Below are 23,868 nucleotides of genomic sequence, written 5' to 3' on the forward strand. Positions count from 1 at the left end.
AACCATAATAAAGGCATCTGCCTTTCCTTTCTTTTCATATTTTCTGTAACAGAAACCACTTACTGATGTTGTGAATTACTTGTGACTAGTCTAGTGAATAGTAATAGTTGCATAAGCAATTCAGGGGGGCTGCTCCGGGGAGATGATTTGCAATGGGGACTTCTGACTTCTGACCAAAGAAACGTCTGCGCAGCTGATGCTGAGCCCCCTGTCAAGAGGTCTCCCCCTGCTGATGCCCTGGGCTTCTCTGAATGAGCCTGAGGGACCCTCATCAGAACAAAGCCTGAACACCTGCCAAATTATCGATTATTTTATTTCCAGCCTTACCCTGAAGCTGCCTTGTTCTTTTTTTTTTCCCTAAAGATTTTATTTGTTTGAGAGGTAGATTTACAGACAGTGAGAGGGATAGACAGAGAGAAAGGTCTTCCATTCGCTGGTTCACTCCCCAAATGGCCACAGCAGCCAGGGCTGAGCCAATCCGAAGCCAGGAGCCAGGAGCTTCTTCCAGGTCTCCTACATGGGTGCAGGGGCCCAAGCTCTTGGACCATCTTCTACTGCTTTCCCAGGCCAGAGCAGAGAGCTGGATTGGAAGAGGAGTAGCCAGGATTAGAACTGGTGTCTATATGGGATGCTGGTGCCGCAGGCAGAGGATTAACCTACTATGCCACAGTGCCAGCCCCTGCCTTATTCTTTAAAAACCCCTCTTGCTGGCTTGTTGGGTAGAAAGAACACATTTTGTATCAAGAGATCTCCTTTTCCCAAAGATTCTGGCTTCTTGAAATAAATGTTTCGTCTTGTTTGTCTCTAGTGAATTGGCTATCCAAGTGGCAAGTAGCAAGGTCCTAATTGGTAGCATTTTATATGTTAGGGCATCAGCCTTCAGCTGTTGTTTCATTCAGAGTTTGTTAAAGTGTGTTGCCTTTGTTACTCTTAAATAATGTACTATCTAAAGTATTGGTTGGTTGTGCAAAACTCTCATAATTTTGGTCATCTCTCCATATAGATGGTGCTACTGTGTACTCAAAATGGATGGCAAAGCTCAATGTTGACATGTGCTAAAGAAACACAGATTTGGGTTCAATATGATGGTGCCTAAACTTTTTTCTGAAGTGTTCTGAAATGTGGAGTAGGGACAGAGATGACATTTGTATGGCATGGAGTATTTTTCCCATTCTGTTATCTCTGGATAAGGTGAATGAACAAGGCATTAACTAATGGGGCATTTTAGGATGAAATCATACTTTCCATGCAAAACTAAGAGTATTTGCTACCCAGGAGACACCCAACAAATGCTATTATTATTGTGATTTTTACTAACTCAGATGTCTTTATCATCTTTTATGGATTTTTGTAACCTGCCTCTTTCCCCTGTACACCATAGGGTGTACATTTGTGCACATTTGACAATCTTTGTTACCATCACTTGGTATTCCAATTCTATTTGAGTTGTTCATTGTAAACTCCTCCAGTATCATGAGTTTTGGGTGTTGGAATAAGTCAGTATTCTAATCTTCTATGATGGAATCAAAATACACTATGAAGATATATGTATTTACTCTCTTTTGTTAATCCCCTCTAAACTTAGTGAATGTAAAGTTAGAATAATTAAATAATGAGTTGAGAAAATGATGTTTCTAACATCAGATTAAAGATGAATCATTAGACTTTAATGGATGTACAGCACAATCTGTATAACTCATTTGAAAGCCAACTGAGATATATCTGAAGTGACCAAGTCTAAAGGATGTATCTAGTTTTGGGAACCAGAATAGATAGCTACACATTAAAGGTGGGTATTATATGCACTTGTGTGTGTGTATAGGTGTGGTTTTTGGTGTGTGCATCAGAGTGTATGCCTTTGAAAATTCAAGTAGAACACTTGGTGTGCCCTCATTGTGTCTGTGTTGCTGTAGTCAGTTATCTTTTTTTAGTTAGAGCATGGTGCCAGTGATTGAAAAGATACAGGTTGTGTCCTGTGGAAGATGCTTTGCTATGCACAGTGAAAAAACAGGAATGATGAGGCATCTCTACTCTTTATAAACATTGGGTCAGCAGTCAGTCTCATGGTAGGAGAAGACATTATGTGTTCTGAGATTGGAGTGGTTATTCGTTTTTAACCTTGTGTGTCAATGTTAGTCAGTCATTGATTCTCTGCTCTGAAGGGTAAAAATCGTGACTTCCTCTGCCAGTCCCTTCATCTCTTAACTTGCTGGTTACTATAGTATGTTTATATCAAAACCGACAATTGTATTCTCTTGGAGAGCAAAGCTTTCCATAACTCTCTATTTATTGATTCCATATTTTAGTGAACTCAGTACTTCTTAAGACCATAGCCTTTTCCATTCCTAAATTATTATTCAAATCTAAATTGGCTAGATTTTCTTCTGAGAACCTTGTTTTTTCAAAAGCCACACATGAATATTTGATTTCTTTAATTCTCTGTATCTGTTTTATTGGACATTTTAGTTGGGTATATTACTTTTAGGATATATGATCTACAGTTTTTTTCTTCATTTTAGGGGGCATTTTTATTGTTTATGTGTAAGTTTATTTTATAACCCATTTGCTATACTCAGATATGATTGGCTAATCCTCTTGAAACTAATTTTTTGGAGATATGGTGAGTTTTTGAATGTTACCCCTTTAATTATTTTTTATGCAGAATCTTTTCTTTCTCTCCTTATTTTGCTCCAATTTATATGTGTGTTATACATTTTGGTATTGTCCTACAGCCCCTGAGGCACTCTATTTATTTCCTTTTTTTTCAATTTTTTCTCTCTTTTCTTCAGTTTGATATATTATTTTCATTTTCATTCTGTTCTTCAGCTTGAATAATATATATTATATATTATATATAATATATAACATACAATATATTATATATACAATATATGCTATATATAATATATATTATATAATATATATGTTATATGTTTTATATATTATGTATTATTTTTTATGTATTATGTATTTTTTCAATTTTTTCTCTCTTTTCTTCAGTTTGATATATTATTTTCATTTTCATTCTGTTCTTCAGCTTGAATTATATATAACATATATAACATATAATATATGTTATATAATATATAATATATATTATATAATATATATGTTATATATGTTTTATATATTATGTATTATATAATGTATATTATATATAATAATTTTTGTTTGTTTATCTTCAAGTTCACTGGATCTTTTTCTCCCTCCTTGCCATTATCCTATGGAGGCCATCCAGTGATCTTTCATGCTACATATTTCATTTTTTGCAGTTTTTGAATAACTTCTGCTTCTTTCCAGATACTTTCTATTTTCCCATTAATTTCAAACTTCTTTAACTTTACCTCATGGAGCATGGCTATAAAAGCTTCTCTGAAGTCATTATTTGATCATTTCAAAGTCGAGATCATCTTAGAGTTTGTGTTTGTTGATTGTTTCTTCTGTTGAAATCTATCACAGTTTCTTTCCTCTTTGTGTGTTGAATAATCTTTGGCTTATATCCTTGGCATTTTGAATATTATGTTGCTTTTATATTAGATAATAGTGTAATCCCAAGAAAAATACTGCTTTTTCTTTGTTCTAGAAAAGAATTAACCCCATTACATTCAGAGTGCAGATCCTGTTTTGTCTTTTGTGGGTTCTAATATTAGCTCAAGTTTCAAAGCCTTTGCCATTCTTCTCTGGATGTCATGTACCAGTCAGAGTTCGTACAAAACTTGAGTGGCCATTTAAAGTCTTCATTCAGTTCTCAGAGCCCCTGTGAAAGTATCCTGCACACATACAGTTCAGAAGTGAGTCGGCGATATGTGTAGTTTTGTGTAGAATTATAAGGTCTGCCTCTGGGATTCCCTCCACACTTTTGAATCTTTAAGAGACCCTTTTCTTAGCACTATGTTGCATCAAATAAAGACACTACAATGGGCCTCCCATTCCTTTCATTGTTGGGGTTCTTGTCTGTGTTTTGGGTTATGTGCTTCCGTTTTCCTTGTTGTTGTCTAGTATGTATGCAGTAGTATTTCTTTTCTCTTTGATTAGCTATGAGTGACTCTGAGATTATATAGTGTAAATGTCTTAATTTTAAATTAGCTTAAACTACTTAATCACGACTTCTTAATTTTCTCTCCACATTATATAAGGCAAGCTTCTTTTACTGTCAGAATTGCTGTGTGAGAAGTATTTCATGTTTTATCCATGATCCAAGTTTGGTAACTTGAAAGAATGCTGCTGAGCTGAGCAGAGCTGTTATCTTTATTGTAATACCTAGTCAGCTCTCTCGTCTAACGTTCTGTTAAACGTTCATTACAGTTTACTTTTGGGCTTCATACAATTTTTCCACTTCAGTGTTTAGTATTGGAATCTCCATGCCTTGTAGAGATTCTACCCACTTGTTAGTTCTGTGTGATTTACTTATTTTCCCCAGTAGTTACTTAAGCCATTACTTACTCAGAAGATAGACGGTAATGCCTATATATGGTTTACTTCTGTCCAGGCTTAGGAGCATTAATGAAAACTTTTAGGATTTTTTTTATTTCCTCTATAATTACTGGTGATTTTTACAGTATTCTTTGGAAGTGAGCTATGCTGTATCTCTGGTGAACCCCATAAGCTCTGTTTCTTTTACTGATTTCTAATTCATAATTTTTTTATATTAGCTCATGTTCCTTGCCTTGTGTGATTTCTTTTACATGTGTGTATGTGTGTGTGCTAATTTTTACTATTTTGCTTTTATTTTATTATTGGTAAGTAGAAAAAATCCTATGAGACAATGTTATTTAAGAAATTTAATAATTTAATAATTTTAAAGTATGAAAATCAATAATTAATGGAAGTTAATATGTTTCTATACATGTTAAATATCTATACAAACTTATATTTTCCTCCCAGCTACCCAATTCTGGGGATTCTTCGAGGCCCAAGTTAAATCCCACATCTTCTGTGATACATTTCTTGGGTGTTCCATCCAGAAGCCAGTTCTATCTCAAATTCAACTATAAGTGCTATACTGATCACTTGACTGTGAATCCCAGTAATTATGATTTCTTACCATTTTTTGCACTGTTTCTTTGACCCTAGAGTAGTACCATTTTCTTTCTTGTTCCTTTTTGATACAACAAGTAGTAGCAATTGCTGTCCCATTCCACTGACCCTATGAGTAGTACTGTTTCATTTGCCACAATTGGAAGTAGTAATAAATTTGACCTGATGAGTAGTAGCAATTGTTAGTTCTTGCTATGAATGGGCCTTCTTCCATCATCCAGCCCATAAGCTGTTTTAACGTAGAAGTCTGTGTATCTGTTTCTTCCCTCAGAATAATATCTGAGATGAGTACTTGATTAATAAATCAGTGCTTCCTCTGTTCATGTGTACACATGTGGGTTTCCCACCCAAAATAAATGTATTTTCTCAAATCATAGAAACGTGCTCCTAAGAAACGAACTTTTCCTTCGCAGGTTAGGTCATTATTGAATATTTCACTGGAAATTCATTAAACACATCATGAGATAATGACTGGGAGAGTGGTTTATAAACTGTAAAGCACTGGACACATGCACGACGGTGATGTTATCGTCACCCGTGTCACCTGTGTCACGTCTGCCGGCAGGGCAGCTGGGGAGGCAGGCTTTCCTCACTGCTGCTTGGTCGGTCCTGCCCTGCCCTTGCCACTCGGGCAGCACTGACCCTTGACAAGATGCCCTGACAGACGGCAGTGACTCTCCCTGAACTATTACCTGCCTTTATTAGTAACCCTCAGACACCCTCAGAGCCCTTTCCCCATGTTTATTGTCCATTGTCTCTGTGAAAACACATTTTTTTGCAAAAATTCTGATTCTCGTTTCACAAAAGCTCTGCTGTGGAACCTCTTATGGCCTTACCTCTACTCCTGGAAACCAATGATATGTGTTGCACGTTGGAACTCAAAAGCTAGCTGAACTTCCCGAGGATAGTCTTGCACTTTGCCTAACATCTTTAAATGGTGATTTAGTGCATTGGGGAGTTATGAGGGTACTTTTAAAAGGTCATAGAAAAATGGAATTAAAAAATATGTTTGTTTTGCTTCAGAAGAATCTTGAAATTCTTGGATAATCTTTTTGTAATACACATTTTCTTTTTCAAAAAATTTTATTTAGCTGTTTGCATTTTATTTGAGAAAGAGAGAGAATCGGTTTTCCATCTGTTGGCTCAATACCCAAGTGTGCACAACAGCCAGGGTAGGGCCAGGCTGAAGCCAGGATGGAACCCAGCTGAGACCTCCATTTGGATAACAAGGATCCAAGTGTTTAAGCCTTCACCTGCTGACTCCCCGGGTGTTCATTGGTGGGAAGCTGGAAATGGAAGTAGAGGTGGGATACGGGATGCAGGTTTACAAAGTGGCACCTTAGCCTGGTTCCAAATGCCCAGCCCCATGATCCACGTTTTCCATAAGCATTTTGAAGACCTCTTCCACACTCTGAAATGATCTCTGAGTGGAAAGAAGGAAGTATTGATAGAGTTAGGCAGGCTTGAACAAGTTGGCTTAATTTGGATGTCCTTCTTGCATGTATTGTATTGTTTCTTTGTCTTAACTATAAGATGCTTGAGAGTAATAACAATTAAGACCATTTTGGCAAAAATGGAGAATGATGGAGGTTATGAATAATAGCTAGATTATAAGTGGAGCTAATATAGTGATAAGGAATTGCTGACCAAATACAGTAACACTAAATTGCAGTAGTTAACAGCATGAACTTGGAGTATGATCAGTTATAGCTGGATGACCTTGGATAAGTATCTTGACCTTTCTAGGTCATATCTGCAGTTTGGAGATAATAAGAATATTTGCCTCCTAGAGCAATAATAATGAATGTCAAGTGTTTATAACTGTGCCTGGAATATAATGTGGGCAGTCTGCTTCCATCATTATTATTTTATTAATTATTCCTTGAGGCTTCAACAAAATAAATACAGGACAAATGAAAAACTAAAAAATTATATAGCATGAGGTGAGAATATAAGATTTACTACATCAAGAATCGATACTGATTAATGATTTAAAAATACCAAGTAGTTCTTAAGGACATTGTTTTAAAATGTTGCATGTATTATCTGATTTAATATTCCAAAAATGCTATGAAGCAGGTACTAGTTTCACTTTATTTTATTTCTATAAAGGAAACCAGATCCTCAGAGGTTAATCCACCATTCCAAGGTCTTATTACTAGCAAGTGGGTGAATCAAGATTTGAATCTAGCCAGTCTCTGAGTTTAGCCCATTGGAGATGTGTAGGGGACAATATTGTTATCATGGGAGATCCAGAGTATATTATTGGTAAAATTAGATGTTTGGGCACTGGCTTCACATAAAAGATCATTGTCAATGGGGAAATTTCTTTTTTTGTTGTTTTTCAAGATTTGTTTATTTATTTATTTGAAAGGCAGAGCTACAGAGAGAGAGACAGAGAGACAGAGAGAGAGGTCTTCCATCTGCAGGTTTACTCCTCAGATGGCTGCAATGGCCAAGGCTGGGCCAGGCTGAAGCCAGGAGCTGGGAGCTCATGTGGATGGTGGCGGCCCAAGTACATGGACCATCTTCTGTTGCTTTGCTCAGACCATTAACAGGGAGCTTGATCAGAAGTGGAGCATCCAGGCCCCAAACCAGCACCCATATGGGATGTCGGTGTTGCAGGCGGCTTTACTCATTATGCCACAATGCCAGTCCTGGGAAATTCTGAAACATATTCTTTTGTGAGAAAAGAGAATCCAAGGACCACAGAGCCAAGTTCTGAGCCAGAGAAGAGGTCCTTATCACTTCATTCAAAGCACATGGAATTAATCAGAGAAAAGTGAAGAGCACCTGGGTGGGGTGCATGTTGGATCTGGGGTATGATGGAGGCATGGTGGGCAGATGTTCGGGTAGCTGGGTATGATTCCCTTCGTGCGACCCTCTGGTTAAGTGGCCCTGGGCGAGGTGAGCTGGTTCAGCTTGGTATGCAGGGCTTGGCGTCCATGTTGTAGAATAAAGAATTATCTAGAATTACCTCTTGGTAACCCTTCAGGTTTTTGAAACTTTATGGATTGTTCACCCTGTTCTGGAAATTATTTGTAGCATTTTGTATTTTACACACTGGTCATTCATGCCTTGAACACCAATTTGTTCCGGTTATACAGTGAGCTCATGGTGTGACTTGTTTCCTTAATTCAGCTTGGTCTGGGATCCAATTCTAACCAAGTGCTCTAAACATAATAGGCACAAGTCAGTGTTGTTCACATTGAGGATAATGATGGTGCAGTGGTGTGTTGGATGTCACCTGGAATTGAAGGCCACACATATGAGAAAAACTCCATAAAATCAGCTCTCAATAACTTTTATAGGAATCTGCCATTCCCCGCATCCCCCTTAAGGTGTTGGACTGTGTGCAAAGAATACTATATATAACAGTAAGATGATCCCTGCCTTCAAGTAGCGTTAAGGCAGGGCACACGTGACCATGGAATTTGGGCTCACAGGGCTCAGAAGCCCTAATGCTTTTGAATCCAATGCTCCACACACATTGAATCCCCATTGCAACATCCCCACCAAGTGGTTGTCCGGTGTCTTGAACACTTCAGTGACTGTGAACTCACTACTGCTAATTCTACCCAGGATAGAATCATAGACTGTCAAGTATTGTGTAGCAGGAAGTATCTCATTGAAGAACAAAGTCTTTACTAGGCTGACAAAAATCAATGGATTCACCTTGCAGATAAGAATTTGGTCAGTGGTGGTGTATGCGAAAGGACCTCAAAGATCCTACGTGGGAGCAGTGTGTTGGAAGTACAAAAGTGAAGGGCATGACATGGGAACACCATACGGTCAGTGCAATCACCTAGCTACAGTAGGTTGAGGGGTAGGGGTCTGTGAAATCGTCAGGGATAGGCCAGAGCTATAATTTGGAGGGTCTTGAATGCCCTGTACATTGAGGGTGGATAAGGGCCCTGAAGACAACCATAATCCTATATCCAATGGGTCGCCAGTTGAATGAATCACTGTTGGCAGTCACATCTGGTGTGTTCCCTACACCTAAATGCCTTTATATGCACCTGGTCAATTATCCCACCCTGCTTCCACCCACCACCACCACCCCACCGTGGATTTTCCTCAATTCAAAGAGACACAGAGCATGAATTGTGAGGGGCCCTCTGCTGGCCTTATTTCCATGTGGATCTGTTTCTATGCATAACAACCCTTAGGGGAAGCTGTGTGAATCTGCCCCACCTGACAGAGCCTTAAGCCCTCCCAACTCTGCACTGTTGGGCATGCGCCAAGTGGCTTGCACCCTCAGCGAGAGAAATCATCCTGATTTGGGGGGTGTGAGAGGTAGGGGGCAGTGACTAACGGGTCTTTGCTCTTTATTGTTTTCTCCCATGATAATGCACCCACCACTAGCATAGGAATTCAGTGCAGTGATTTTTCCATGAGCCATACAGCCCCAGTGCAGACCTGCCTGAACGTGAAAATAACACCCTTCCTGGGGACACATTTGCATTTTTTGGTGAAAGAAATTCATATATATGGCAAAGATGCCTCTGTAATTATAGAAAGTTTATTTCTGTCCCCAGATGTCAGCAATCAAATTTCCCATAAATATATTTTGTGTAAATCTGTCGGCAGCTGGTCTCCATTCAGGTTTCTGGAGATATTAGCCTGTCTTTGAGTTTATGACAAAGTTAAAAATTATTCATTAAACTGACCTGCAGTATATTCAGTAACTGGAAAATTGCCTTGCAGTTCTATTTGGTTTGTAGATGTGATCACAAGTAAATTTTTAACTTAATTAATTGGCCGTTTCTGTTGACAAGAAATTTATGTGGTAATAATTTGCTCGAAATAGATGCCGACTGTAGGAAATGAGATATCCATCATAGGCTTGTGTTCCACCAGCTGCACAGTGGCTATTATGAAAGTATTTCAGCCTGCGTCGACCCCAGTGTTTGTGCAGTCAAGATTATATATACCCACGATCCATAGCCTGCCAGAGAGGCGCTGGTGGAGGTCTATGATAACAAAGACTTTGTGATTTATGGCTTGCTGTGAAAGCAGAGCTTGATGAGATTAAACAATTTCATAGCACAAGTGTTTCTCAAGACCTGATTTGTAGTTGCAAGCTGATGGTAAATCACATTTATATATCTGCAAGCGCGCTCAGCAGAGGACTGCAATTACAGTTTAAGACAGCTACTTTTTATTTAATTTTTATCCTGGTTTTGTCTCTTTTATATCCCCTTCGTCTGCAAACCATTCACCTTCACAAGTCCTCTCCTGGCTAGAAGGCCAAAGATTGAAGTCAATGATGTCCTCCTTGTCTTCATGCCAGCTGGGAGGGAGGCCGGGAAGACTTCAGGGCAGTACAGACTGGTTCAAACTGGCTTCGACTGGTGTGAGCTCTTTGTTCAATTCCATGGCCAAAGATAAGTCTGTTTCCTGTTTTCCCTCAGCGTGTAGCTGATACTTGAACTTCTTGGTGTTGAGATGGAGGAAAAAAGGAGCCTTCGTCATCCTGGGATATAGGGTAACACGGAGCACATAATGGCAGGGTGAGACGAGGATCCAGTTCAGCTCCGAGCCTTGACTTCAAGGTTGCAGAGCACCTTGGAAGCACACAGCTGATGCCCCTCAGATGTAGAACGGAGAATTACAGCTCCCTTGCAGGTCTGAGAGGAAGAAACTCAGCAATCCATTTATTTAACTGGTTTATTGATCATGTACTGTGGCCACATTTCTGTACTTTTGAAGTGCTAAAATAGCAGTCTCTGCCCTCAAGCAGTTTATAATCTACACACAGAGCTTAAAAACATAAAACCAAAATCTAGCAGTGGCAAGACTAGTGATCATCTGAAACGGCTGGCACGTGTTGCCGGCGGTCAGAGGGAAAGGCAGGGAGCATGTTCCCAGCTGGGAGGGCACCTTAGAAGAGGGAGCAAAGTATGAAAAGGCTAGCTCAGATTTCAGGTCGGCAAGAGCTAACTCTGGAAAGTTCAATGGTCCCCATTTATGGAGACCCCCAAAATACCCAGCCATGGTGCCCAGTGATTGGATAATCATGGTACCAGCATACTAACGGCTTTCACTGCAGGCTTTCTCTATGTGTGATGGCTTCCATCACACAGTAAACCTGGAGAGTGAGCACCATCGAGATTTTCCTCTTGGGAATCAGGAAGTAAGGCTCTGAGAGCTTAGCGAGCTTGACCACGCTCTTCCAGGTGTAGGGGGTTGCACCACGGTCAGGGGAGGACATGAATGCTACATGGGAGCTGGTGTCTGCTGCGGCTGCTGGTCACAGCCTCAAGAGCTCAGGTGGTTTGTATTTCCCTCCAGGGACCTCAAGTTTTGTCTTGACACTAGGTTAAATAATGAACACCCACGTGTGACCACATCCTCATCCTTAGAACCTGTGAGGGTCACCTTCTAGGGAAACGGGGATTTTGCAGCTGTGATTAAGGGTCTTCTATAGAGAGATTACCCAGGTGAGTCTGATCAAAGCACAATGATTTTAGAGACTTGGGAGAAACTGCGGTCAGAGGAGGAGGTGACGCGAAGGACAAAGCAGTGCTTGGAGCAGTTTTCTGGATGATGGAGGAAGGGAACACCAGAGACGGAGAGAGGGGTTGGCGCCGTGGTGTAGCAGGTAAAGCTGATGTTTGCAATGTCAGTATCCCATATGGGCGCCCGTTGGAGTCCCGGCTGCCCCAGTTCCGATCCGCTCTCTGTCATGGCCTGGGAAAGCAGTAGAAGATGGCCCACGTCCTTGGGCTCCTGCACCTGCGTGGGAGACCCGGAAGAAGCTCCTGGCTTCATGTTCATTTTGCTGAAGTATTGGGTTTTTTTTTTAGGTTGGGAGTACTTTCTGAATCATTTTCCCCCTGTTCTCCTCTTTTATGTAGCCATGAAGGCAGTGATAATTTCTCTCATTCACTAATGAATCTCTAGTGCTAGTATGGAATACGGTATATAATAGATGTTCATTAGGTATTGGTTAGGTGAGTGAATGAGCTTACTTCATCGTGTCTCCAGGATGTAGTTGGTCACTCCGTCTGGAATCCACTTTGTCCCTAGCCCAGCCTGCTGATGTCGGCATTGCTGTTTATGAGGTCACAGAGGGAGTCACGAAGGGTTCTACTGACTTGGGGTATCTCAGTGTAGTGAGGAGAGCCGTACAGCCCTGGGAAGATCAAGACTGCTGTCAGGGTCTGTAATGATCCAAGGTGAGTGGTTGTGCTAAATATGAGATGTTTTCAGGAAGCTCATGGCAAATGAGTATTGTGTAAAACTCTGCAAGGTTTTCAAAAATACTTTGTTCCCAAATAAACTTTGTAACTTTTTTTTTTGACAGGCAGAGTTATAGACAGAAAGAAAGGTCTTCCTTTTCTGTTGGTTCACCCCCCAAGTAGCCACTATGGCCGGCGCACTGCGCCAATCCGAAGCCAGGAGCCAGGTGCCTCCTCCTGGTCTCCCATGTAGGTGCAGGGCCCAAGGACCTGGGCCATCCTCCACTGCCTTCCCGGGCCACAGCAGAGAGCTGGCCTGGAAGGGGGGCAACCGGGACAGAATTGGCATCCCAACCGGGACTAGAACCCAGGGAGCCAGCGCCGCAGGCGGAGGATTAGCCCAGTGAGCTGTGGCACCGGCCCAAATAAACTTTTAAATCCAGCCTTCCACGACCTTTTTGTAGCAACTTCCTATATAAACAGGTGAGCCTTGATGCTGACAGTTGGAAGGTAGGGGCGATTAAGTAAAGAGCTCCTGGTCCCTGGGATCCTCAGAGGCTTCTGTCTATATGTTGGTTTTTGTCTTTTGCTTCCTGGGTAAGTAGTGTTTTCTACCTGTTTCTGCAACTGGGTTTTATGGCCCCGCAGGTCTCTTAGCCGTAGGTTTACAGGCATGGGTGTCTGCATTGAGGGCAGATGGTAAAGTTGTGGGTGAAACTCTGTGTGGGAGTGAGCCAGTCGGGTATCTTTGTCCTGGATGCCTGAGACCTGATCTGAAAATCTTGAGAAAGCCGAGAGCTTCCTTCCTCCCTCCAGGGTACTAGGGGATTAGCCTCCCAATAAAAGTTAATTGAATTTAATTTTATGTTTTAAGTGTGATGCATTTTAAAGTTCTCCCCAGTGCTAGAATCCCTCTTGAAAAGGCAGTAAATTCATATTATTAAACCACCAATGTAATTCAGCTCAAATAAGCCTATTCGGCAGTCTTTATTCTGGATACGTGGGGCTGACCTTGGTAGAACTCGTTTCATCCCAGACAAAGCCTGTTTGGAGTTAATTGGGACAGCAGCGTGGGCATGCAGCAGATCCCGCAGGGCTTGCTGCTCTCTTTGGGGCCCTTACTTAAAGCATAATTTTCTGATGTCAGTTCTTCCATCATTTCATAAATATCATGATTGGGCATGAAGACCTTCACACGAGAGAGTTTTGATCGGATAACCTGCTTCACTGTCGTCTTAGCATGGCTCATCTCTCACTGGTGCAGTCAAGGGCCGCGTGTCATGAGAGGAAGTCCCCTGACCGAGAGATCAGACCATCTGGGTTCTAATCCTTGCGTGTCCAGTATGTGGCCCAGCAACCTCAGCCACTCCTCATCTCCAGGCCTCAGTTTTCCCACAATTTTTTTTTAATGGGAAGATTTATAGTACTGGCTTTTTCCAAGCTGCATCCTAAGGGGTACGCACATCCTGCTGAGGTGTCTTAGCAGCTGTGTCGAGTGAACACAGTACTGAGGGAGTGAATATCACTTAAAACGCAAGCAAGCTGAGGGCTTCTGGGGCTCAGAATTACATGCTTCTGTGCAAAGCAAGGAGCTGGCTTCAACAGCAACAACACACCGGTGGCCTAGGCGAATTGAGAAGGTTCTGGTAATCGATTGAGATGTCTAAGCGGGAACAAGCTCTTCTGAAGGTGCAGACGCTAGCACTGAATCAAGCACACCCAATTCAGTCTTGTTTTCATTGACAGTGTCTGCCATCGCCCCTGTATGCAGCAGAACACCAGAACTTCTTAGTCCTGTTGTGACTTTGTACCACGTGACCTTCCCCCACCCCTCTCACCACCCTTGTCTCCCTGGCCTCTTGTGACCTCCATTGTATCTAACTTCTGTGAGATGAGCTTTTAGATTTCACATGTGAATGGGGTCTTGTGATGGTTGTCTCCCCAAGCTTGACTTAGTTCACTTGGTATGATTTCCAATCCCATCCATATTGTTGTAAATGAAAAGATGGGTGCCCTTTTCGAGGCTGAACAGTATTCCAGTGTGTGTATGGACTGCCTTTACCTTCTCCTTGAGTCAACTGATGGACACGTGGATTGTTTTAACTTAGCTATCGTGAATACTGCTACAGCAAACGTGAAACTCGGGTGTCTCCTTAACAGGATGGTTGCCCTGCCTTCAGACCATTTGGTAGTTGTGTTGTTTTTACTTCAGTGAGGAACCTCTACACTGGTTTGCACAGTGGTGGTACCGATTACCATTCCTGTCAACAGTCTACCTGGATTCCCTTTTCCCTGCTTCCTTACCAGCACTTAGCTTCTGTCTTCTTGATCATAGCCAACCTACCTGGAGTGAGGTGATATCTTGATTGGAGCTTACCTGATGAGTAGTGATTTTTTTAAATTTTTATTAATACAGAGAACAGACTTCATGTATTTCATAGATAAAGTTGTAATAACCATATTCCTCTCCCTCCCTCTCTCTTCTCCTTTGTTCCCTTTTTTAATCACAGGCTTAATTCACAACTATAATATTAACAAGTAAAAAGTGGGAAGACTACACTTGCACAGGAGTATAAACAAGGGATAAAAACCGCAATGGTACCACAAGATGTCCGTTTCATTCCTATACATTTTTTTTTGTATCCTGTTGTTTGTATGTCTTCTTTTGAGAAGTCTGTTTAGATCTGCCCAGTTTTAAGTTGGATTATTTGACATTTTACTATGGAGTTTGAGATTCTTACTTTAGTTATTAACTCCTTATCAGATGTGTAACTCCCATTCTGGGAATTGTCTCTTCATTCTATTAATTTGTTTCCTTTTCTTTGCATAAGCTCTTTAGCCACCCCCCCCCCCCCCTTAAGATTGATCGATTTGAATGGCAAAACAAGAGTAAAGACAGGGAGAGAGAGCTTCTATCTGTTGGTTCACTCCCCAGATGGCTATGACGGCTGGGGCTGTGCCATTTTGAAGCCACGATGCAGGAAATCCATCAGGTATCCCACATGGGTGGCAGGGGCACAAATGTTGGGTCATATACTGCCTTTCCTGGTGCATGAGCAGGAAAGTGGATCAAATGCCAAGTAGCTAGCATTCAAATCGGCATTCAAACACGAGATGTCAGTGTTACAAGTAGAGCCTTAATCTGCTGCACCATGATGTTGGCCCTTCTTTTCAGTTTATTGAAATCCTATTTGTCTGCTTTGGCTTTTGTCTCCTGTGCTTTTGAGATCTAAAAGACATCTTGTTCTATAGAGTATTCAAAATCATTTCCCATATTTTCTCCTAGTAATTTTAAAGTTTCATATCATACATTTAGGTTTTCAATCCATTTTGAATTGATCATTGCAGATCATGTGAGATAGAGATCTAGTTTCATTCTTCCTGCAGATGCTAATTCTAGCACTATATTGATAAGTGAATGGTTTAATCATAAAGAAGGGTTAAATGTTTCAAGAGATTACATATATTTATCCTGATTGGGCATTATATAATATTTGTACTTATTTGTGGATACCATGTGATATTTAAATAAGTACAGTTTTTGTGTCATTTCTTTTTGTTTTAAAGATTTATTTTATTTATATGAAAGATAGAGTTACAGAGAGAGGTAGAGACAGAGAGAGGGGTCTTCCATCTGCTGGTTCACTCCCCAGATGACCATAATGGGCGGAGCTGCACGGATCCGAAGCCAGGAGCTTCTTCCGGGTCTTGCACACTGGTGTAGGGGCCTGAGGATTTGGGCCATCTCCTACTGCTTTCCCAGGCCATAGCAGAGAGCGGGATCGGAAGAGGAGCAGCTGGGACTAGAACTGGCGCCCATATGTGATGCTGGCACTTCAGGGCGTTAACCCGCTGCGCTACAGCGCCGGCCCCTTTTGTATCATTTCGAAAGTATTTTGAAAACCTTTCAATCTTAAAAAAAATTAGTCTCTGATTCTTACTGAAGTGGAAATGTCTTAAAGTACCTGTTCATCTAGATGTCCTATTCTGTCCCCATTTAATATTCCAGATTGTGTTTCACTGCATCCAGTGTTCACCAGCCCATAATGTCATTGCAGCTCTGTGCACCTTGTCATGGGGGAATTATCATGGCATGCTCTTCTAAAATGTTGGATACTCGCCTAGTTGGCCATTACTGGATCTACGTTGAGTACTATTCTTGCATCTTGCATTACTAAAGGCTAAGCATATGATACACGTAGATGCTCCTTGACTTACGATGGGGTCAGGTGCCAACAAAACCATCTTCGGTGGCAAGTGCATTGATTGTCTCTAAGCTGCTGCACTTCCTACACAGTAGGATGGCACACCGTACAGTCATGTTTGTTGCCCTTCATGACTGTGGGTGGTGGCTGGGAGCTGTGCTCACTGCCGCTGCCCAGCAGAAGAGTGTTAAACTGAAGATCGCTAGTCTGGAAAAAGACGCATGTTCAAAATTGAGGTATGATTTCTACTGAATATGTATGGTATTTATACCATCAAAAATCAAAAATTTTAAGTTCAGCTATAAGTCAGGAACCATCTATAATTACTTGTACTTTCACTCATGTTTTTAAATTTATTAGATGAAAGTCTTTTGAAGCTAAAGTGGCAACATCTACTCTCCTCTCATTCCTGAAGATTACTTTATCTGAAAACTCCTCTTTGATTGATTGGAACATCCTGGGAGTGACTGTGGCCATGACTGGTGGTGTAGGTCCTCTCTCCTTAAGTTGCTGGCTGGCTGCCCTAGCCCAGGACAGAGGTGGCGATGTACTATCTTCAATTGGGTCTTTTGAGGTTTAACTCTTTGCCATCTATCCAAACACATTCCATTTTCCAAGGGCCAGACCAGAATTTTAGTCTTAGAGGAATTTTTTCAAGCCATTATGTATTCCACAAATAACCTTTTTTTTTTTAAGTATTGTTTTCCTCTAGTTGAAAGGTAGAGTAGTGGAGAGAGACAGACAAAAAGAAACTTCCACCTACTGGTTTGTTTCCCGAATGTCTGCAAGAGCCAGTGCAGGGCCAGAGCAAAGCCACAAGAACAGAACTCCACCCGTCTGCCATGTGTCTGTCAGGGCAGGGCCTACAAGCTAAAGCCTTTATCTTGCTGCCTGCAGGATACAGTAGCAGGAAGCTGGGTGAAAAGCAGAGCAGCTAGGACTGGAATTCACATTCTGATATGGGATGCATGCACCCCAGTGGCTTAACCAGCTTGGTCACAATGCTTGCCCGACAGGTCCTCTTCTGAAATCTTTTAGAATATTGAACAAAAATTCTCTACCATATAGTGTCTTATTTATTAGTGGTTCAGTTGTCTTAACCTAACATGCTAAGCTTGTTAAGGACAGAGGCCCGTTGTCTTTGTTGATGTATTTTTAACAGTAATGAGAATTTATAATAAAATATGTCGATATATTTTACATAATATATAGAACATTTTTATATAAAACATACTTGAGGTAGGGACTTGGCCTACTGGTTCAGGCTCTGGTTAAGACACCAGTGTCCCACCATATCTAAGTGCCTGGGTTCAAGCCTCGGCTCCAGCTCCTGACTACAGCTTACTGTTAAGGCAGAACCTTGAAGGAAGTGGTGACGGCTCAAGTAATGGAGCTGCTGTTCTCCACCTGGGAAATAGTTGAGGGCATTCTGGCTCCCAGCTTTGGCCCCAGCTGAGGCCATTGTAGTCATTTGGGTAATGGGCCAGCACGTGGAACTCGGATTCTCTGCCTCTCATAAATGAAATTATACATGTTGCTGTTAGGCTGCCCCAATTAGGAAAGGCAGTGTGTTCTAAGTGTAAATAAAGGTGAATTTTGTTTGGCCCACTTTTTAAAAAATTCATTATTTATTTTGAAAGTATGAGTTGGAGGGAGAGAAAGATCTGATTCACTGATTAACTCCTCAGAGCCACAGTGGCTAGCAGTGGGTCAGGCTGAAGGCAAGAGCTTCATCATTTGGGTGGCAGGGGCCTGAACACTTCGGCCATCTTCTGCTTGTCCCAGGTCATGGGCTGGGAGCTGGATTGGAAGTGGAGCAGTGGAGATAGGATGCCCATATTAGATGCCGGCACTGCAGGTGGCAAGTGCTTTACTTGACAGGCCACAGTGCTGACCTATTGGTCCACTTTTTACCATTGTGTTCATAAATATTCCGTGGCAACACCATTATTAATTCACTTCAAGGAAGGAAAAAAAATCCTTGAAAAACCTCAGTTTCTGTTACTTGTGAAAAACCACTGACAGTTCTCCTCTGGAGGAACCCCAGCCACAACCAAGCCTGCCAGGTGTCTGAAGAATTTTACTTAAATTCGAGTAATTTTGCTGAGATGGAATAAATGGTTGGAATTGGTTTTGCATTAGAAAAGTGAGAAAAGCCTCCTAAACAAGCCCTCACCCAGGACTGGTTCACAGAGCTCAGCTACCTGGTCTAATTCCAGTTGAGTTACTTGGGTAGTGTTAACAAGCATGACTTCTACAAGTTTAAAGATTACTATGGTTTGAATAGGATTTGACAACTCATGCCAAAATTTAATCCCCCAAGTTGGATTTCAATAGTATTAAGAGGTTGGAAATAGTCTATGGGGTGTGTAGGGGTGTGGGTGGGTGGGTGGGTAGTGGTGGTGGTGATGGTTGAGGAGTGATGAGGTTAGGTTGTTGTAGTTGGGCTCCCCGGTTGAGTCCCGGTGGTTCTGAAGGGACGGAAAGGAATCCATAGCAGTGCCTACTCCCCGTCTCTTCCCTCATGGACTCTGTCAGCTGGAATACCTTTGCCAGGTGTGGCCCCGAGAACTTGTACCTCCAGAACTGTGAGCCAAGACAAATCTGCTTTTGTTTATAAAGTTAGCCTGCCTCAGGTAAATCAGTATAGTAATGACAAGCTGATGAAAACAAAGCTTTAATTGGTTTCTACTAGAGACTCTTAACCTGAGCAGATTCTGATCAAGGAAATAGGGAGCTCTTCTGGGCAGACAATGGTTGTTGCAAGGTAGGTTGAGTGGGACCAAGAAACAACATAATACAGAAAGCGGGCGGGCTCAAGTCAGTTACTTCAGGTTATTTTTCCCTGGAAAGGTAAAAGCAGGAGGGACTTGGTTTTATGCTGGCTGAAATTTGCCTGTTGTGGGATTTGGCTATAACTCTAATGATTTCTCAGAAAGTCAGATGAACAACATGGTTTCTGTGTGGTGATGGAAACTTTAGCATGAATGACTCCATTTTGATTTTTTGTCTGTTCTTAGCCCCATGCAGGAGCTCCATTCAAACCATGGTGTACAATAAATTTCAGTTAGCAGTACAATTTTTATACTTTAAAGAATTGTTTTTTTCATTTTGTTTGAAAGGTTGCAAGACAAACAGAAAAGTCTTTCATGTGCAGGGTCAGTCCTTTAGTGCCCACAGTAGTGAAAGCCAAATGGAATCCAGGAGGTGGGAACTTGGTCCAGGTCTGCCATGTGGGTGGTTAGTACTCAAGTACTTGAGCCATGACCTGCTGCCTCCCAGGATGTGAATTCGCTAGAAGCTGGAATAGGAAACAGGGATCTGATGAACCAGGCACTCCAACATTGGAAGTGAGTGTCCTAAGCTGCATCACTTCTTTAAGAGTATTTTTTTTAAAAAAAGATTTATTTAGGATATGACATTGTGGCACAGCAAGCTAAGCCACTACTTGAGATGCTGGCATCTGATATCAGAATGGTAGTTTGAGTCCTGGCTGCCCTACCTCCCAGCATATGTGTTGCTAATGTACCTGGGAAAACGGAGAGGGAGAGGGAAAAGTGGGGAAGTGTATGTGAGTGAGCTCTCCTATCCATTGGTTCACTTGCCCAAATGGCCACAGTGTCTAGGGATGGTCTAGGCTGAAGCCAGGAACTTGGAACTTCATCCTGGTCTCCAGTGTGGATGGCAGGAACCTAAGCCCTTAGGTCATTTTCCACTGCTTTCTTTTCATTGCACTTAGTAGGAAGCTGGATCAGAGGTGGAACAGCCATGACTCAAACTGGCACTTTAATTATGGTATGCTAGCATTGCAAGTGACAGCTTAACCCACTGTGCCACATTGCCTGTCCATAAAGCTGTGCCAAATACCCATCCCCCTCAATATGCTTTTAAAATACCTTGACCAATGACTTCTGAGCTCAGTGTTGCTGTCCTATAAGGGGAAACTGTGGCTCATTCTAGGGTACCTCAGTGTTGGCTTACTTTCCATTGTACAGTAGACACAGTGAGAATCCTGGGAAATCTTGTAGGGCCAGAGCCTGAGAAATCTTATTGTATAGAGCTAAAGCCGGACACTTACTTGAGAAGTGTAACGGTTGCCAACTCTCATGTGCATCAAATGAAGTCTTGCTCTCTGCCCAGGAGAATGAGGTTCTCATACAAGAACAGATTTCTTCTTATAAAAGAGGCGGTTACTGACACCAGCAAACAAAGGATAGTTAGCAAAATGGTCATTCAACATGAGTGAAGTGTTGCGCTTGTTGTCTTTCAAGTTCTGTGACTTTAACAAAAACTTGATGCGTGGTTCTTTGGAATTGTCTAAAACTCATCAGGTGAATGGGTAAATATGGGCAGATAAATTGGACTTTATTTTTTTTAACATTTTATAGGCATTTTTTTGAGAGGTAGAGTTACATAGAGAAAGAAAAAGACAGAAGAGTTTTCCACCTGCTGGCTGGTTCACTCCCCAAATGGCTGCAACGGCGAGAGCTGAGCTGATCTGAAGCCAGGAGCCAGGAGCTTTTTCCGGGTCTCCTATGTGGGTGCAGGGGCCCAAGCACTTGGGCCGACTTCTATGGCTTTCCCAGGCCATAGCAGAGAGCTGGATTGGAAGTGGAGCAGTCAGGACAGGAACCGGCACACATATGGGGTACTGGCTTAGCCTAGTATGCCACAGCAAAGGCCCTGAATTGGACTTGAAATACCTCTTTAACCCTGATCCTTTTGTAGCATCTGACGGTGCCAGGTTACTGATCTGACGTCTAAGGTTGTGAACACAAAATCATCTAGAAAGGAACATTGGGACTTTGATTCTCAGAAAATTTGAAGGGGAATATTTGTATCAGGCTTTTTATGTCTGTGATGCATCCATTTTCCCCCAGTCTTAATGAACCCTTTGTAATTCTCAGGCTAAAAATGGATAGTAATCATTAGTAACCGTATGCCCAAGTCCGTCTTCACATACCTATCCTTGCCAGCTAGGCAGAATCCCTGTATGTAACAGAAGCATACACATACTTGAGCGGTATCCTAAATACTCTGAAACTTGCCAATTGCTTGTTGTAATCTCCTTAATGGGTGTAATCCTTCAGGTGAGTCAGCTGGTTGATAGATTTAAGTAAGGTGCATTAGCCGTGAAACACATTTCCCAAAATGCTCAACTTAAACCCTAAAAGGAATTTGCTTCCCTGGTAATACTGGGTTGAAAAGCATGGGCTTACAGAGGGCTGAATTACTGAGATCACCAATTTCTTTTGACCGTCGTATGAGTAATTGTAAAACTCGGGTTTCTTTCTACAGGACATGTTCCCAGGGAACTGTGTCCTCTGTTTGGATCCTAGTGGTTTGGCAGAGTTTTCTTTTTTAGAAGACTCTTCCACAATTCCTGTAACGGGGTGCTGTGCCATCAAGCATATTGTGAGCTGTTTTGCTCATTTAGTAGCTGGGGCTGATAGGAGAGAGCAGCTGACCTTAAGTAGTTGGAGTTACAGGAGAGCAGAAAAATGAGTCCTGAACTGCTTTTCTAGTTAGAGATGTCAATTGATACTGAATTTGAATTAAAACCTTTCAGTCAATACAAAGAATAGTGAGTACCAAGACATTTTAGATGATGGTTTGGGGGCAGTTTTTTTTGATACTTCAGCTTTACCCCTCTAAAAATGAAACAAAGACTTACTTCCGCTCAAGGAGTGGCAAATGAGTGTTATTGCAAAATGAATCTGAAGTCTTCCTGTGCCTCAGGAGGGATGCAACAGTCAACATTTCCACTTGCATGTCAACTTTGTCCACCCTCCTCCCTCCCTGTCTTCCACTGTTGGGTTTCAAAATAAATAACACATGCACTTCATCTTTAACTTCAGATCATCAGAGCCACCGTCATCTGGGATATTGTGATGAACAACATACATTTTATAAACATGGTGTCATAATAATTTAAAATGTCATCTTAATCTATTTATGATCTTCTAATGACTGAAATGTTTTACAATTGTGGGGGATATTTTATAACTGAAGTTTTAATGGCTGAGTCACTAACACCTGGCTGTCTGGAATGCTTTTTCTTCCTCCCAGTTAGGCGTTTAAATGCATTTCTGGAAGGCCCAAGGGGTGGGATGTGACATATAAGCTCTTAAAAGGAGGAAAATTAGTTCTTGATACCTTAATGATCAGTCAGGTGAACGTTTGCATACTTAGCATTAATGCTCTTAAGTGGAATAGCTTGATTAAGACTCTTGGTAGGATTTTTCTTTTTCTTTAAGCATCCTTCTATATGAGATTATAGAGGGAAACACTGCTATTATGCCCATCCCTTCAAAAAAAATCTTAGGTTTTCCATAAGTAAGGGAAAATCTTAGGTTTTCCATAAGTTGTCATTTGCTAACTGTTTTTACCCCCTGCTTTGCTCTCCATGATTGCTTTCCTCCAAGATAATCAAGTCTTTTTCTGGGAAGTATACTCTTCATTTGACTAGGTTAAGGTGTATATGTAAGTATATACTTGTATTCATGAAGAAGTTCACTTAAAAGGCATATTCATAAAAAAATTATGCATTGACTTATGCTTACTTTGGTGCAAAATTTATCTTTTGATTTTATTTTTCTACAACTGTTTTTGAAATACCTTTGTATATCTAAGTTCTTGTCCCTGGATGAGCACCCAGTTGCTTAAAGAAGACCAGACATGTACACAAGAAAATGTCAGTGAACTATACAAGGCAGTATGTAATTAGGCCCAGAACAAGGCCCCTGTAGATGTTGACTAATGACAATAGTGGCACTAAATTATCTAGTGCAGGCTAGGAAAGGTCAGTACAAGGTTGCCCAGTGGCCTGCATTAAGCAGCCGCAGAGATAAGGCTGCATATTAGTTCGTCGTATTTGTACAACATGCATACCACTTTCTAATGCAGTACCCCACTTAATTTCCATAGTAATCCACTGAAGGAATTCAAAGTAGTGTTTATATCTACTGCTTTGGAGAAGGGAAAATGAAGACTCGGAGCCATTAAATGACTTGACCAGCCAAGCTTAAACAGAGCCTGGAACTGGGTTTTCAGGAGCCTTGTCTGCTGTTGACCCCCCCCCCCCCCCACACACACACACATACATTGCTTCCAGTTACTGAGTTCCTGGCACAGTGTCGTGAGGCCATCCTGTTGCCTTGTAATGGGTAATTTGCTTGAAATGTAGCTGGATGTGCAATATCTTTGCTCATGCTATAGCTGGGAATATAGCAGCAAATCTCTGTATATTTGTTTCCAATGAAGATTGACTAGACTGATGAAATAATGATAGGCTTCACTTCCATTTTTATCAACTAATGGCGTTCCTGGTGACAAGTTTCCGTGATACTACTTTATGACTCCTAATGCACATACTTGTGTTGCTCTTGCTTGCTAGATAGATTTGCTGTTGATTCTGTTACCAGACTGCTTCAACTAATACC

The 23,868-nt window shown here is 41.5% G+C and overlaps 1 protein-coding gene across 17 annotated transcripts in view; it reads left to right on the forward strand.

Moving 5' to 3' along the window:
• The window catches only part of LRMDA (leucine rich melanocyte differentiation associated), a 1,127,870-nt gene that overhangs the window by 856,771 nt on the left and 247,231 nt on the right, over window positions 1-23,868 (forward strand). The window contains exon 6 of one of the 17 annotated variants that reach the window (XM_070057894.1): window positions 8,720-9,830. The exons of the other annotated variants lie outside the window; for them this stretch is intronic. Coding sequence (XP_069913995.1) covers window positions 8,720-8,860 — 141 coding nt within the window. The 3' untranslated portion in view covers window positions 8,861-9,830. Of the gene's footprint in view, window positions 1-8,719; window positions 9,831-23,868 lie in introns of those variants that run through there. 17 annotated transcript variants of the gene reach the window in all.

The sequence above is a fragment of the Oryctolagus cuniculus genome, chromosome 15 (assembly GCF_964237555.1).
Source record: "Oryctolagus cuniculus chromosome 15, mOryCun1.1, whole genome shotgun sequence".
Classification (NCBI taxonomy): domain Eukaryota; kingdom Metazoa; phylum Chordata; class Mammalia; order Lagomorpha; family Leporidae; genus Oryctolagus; species Oryctolagus cuniculus.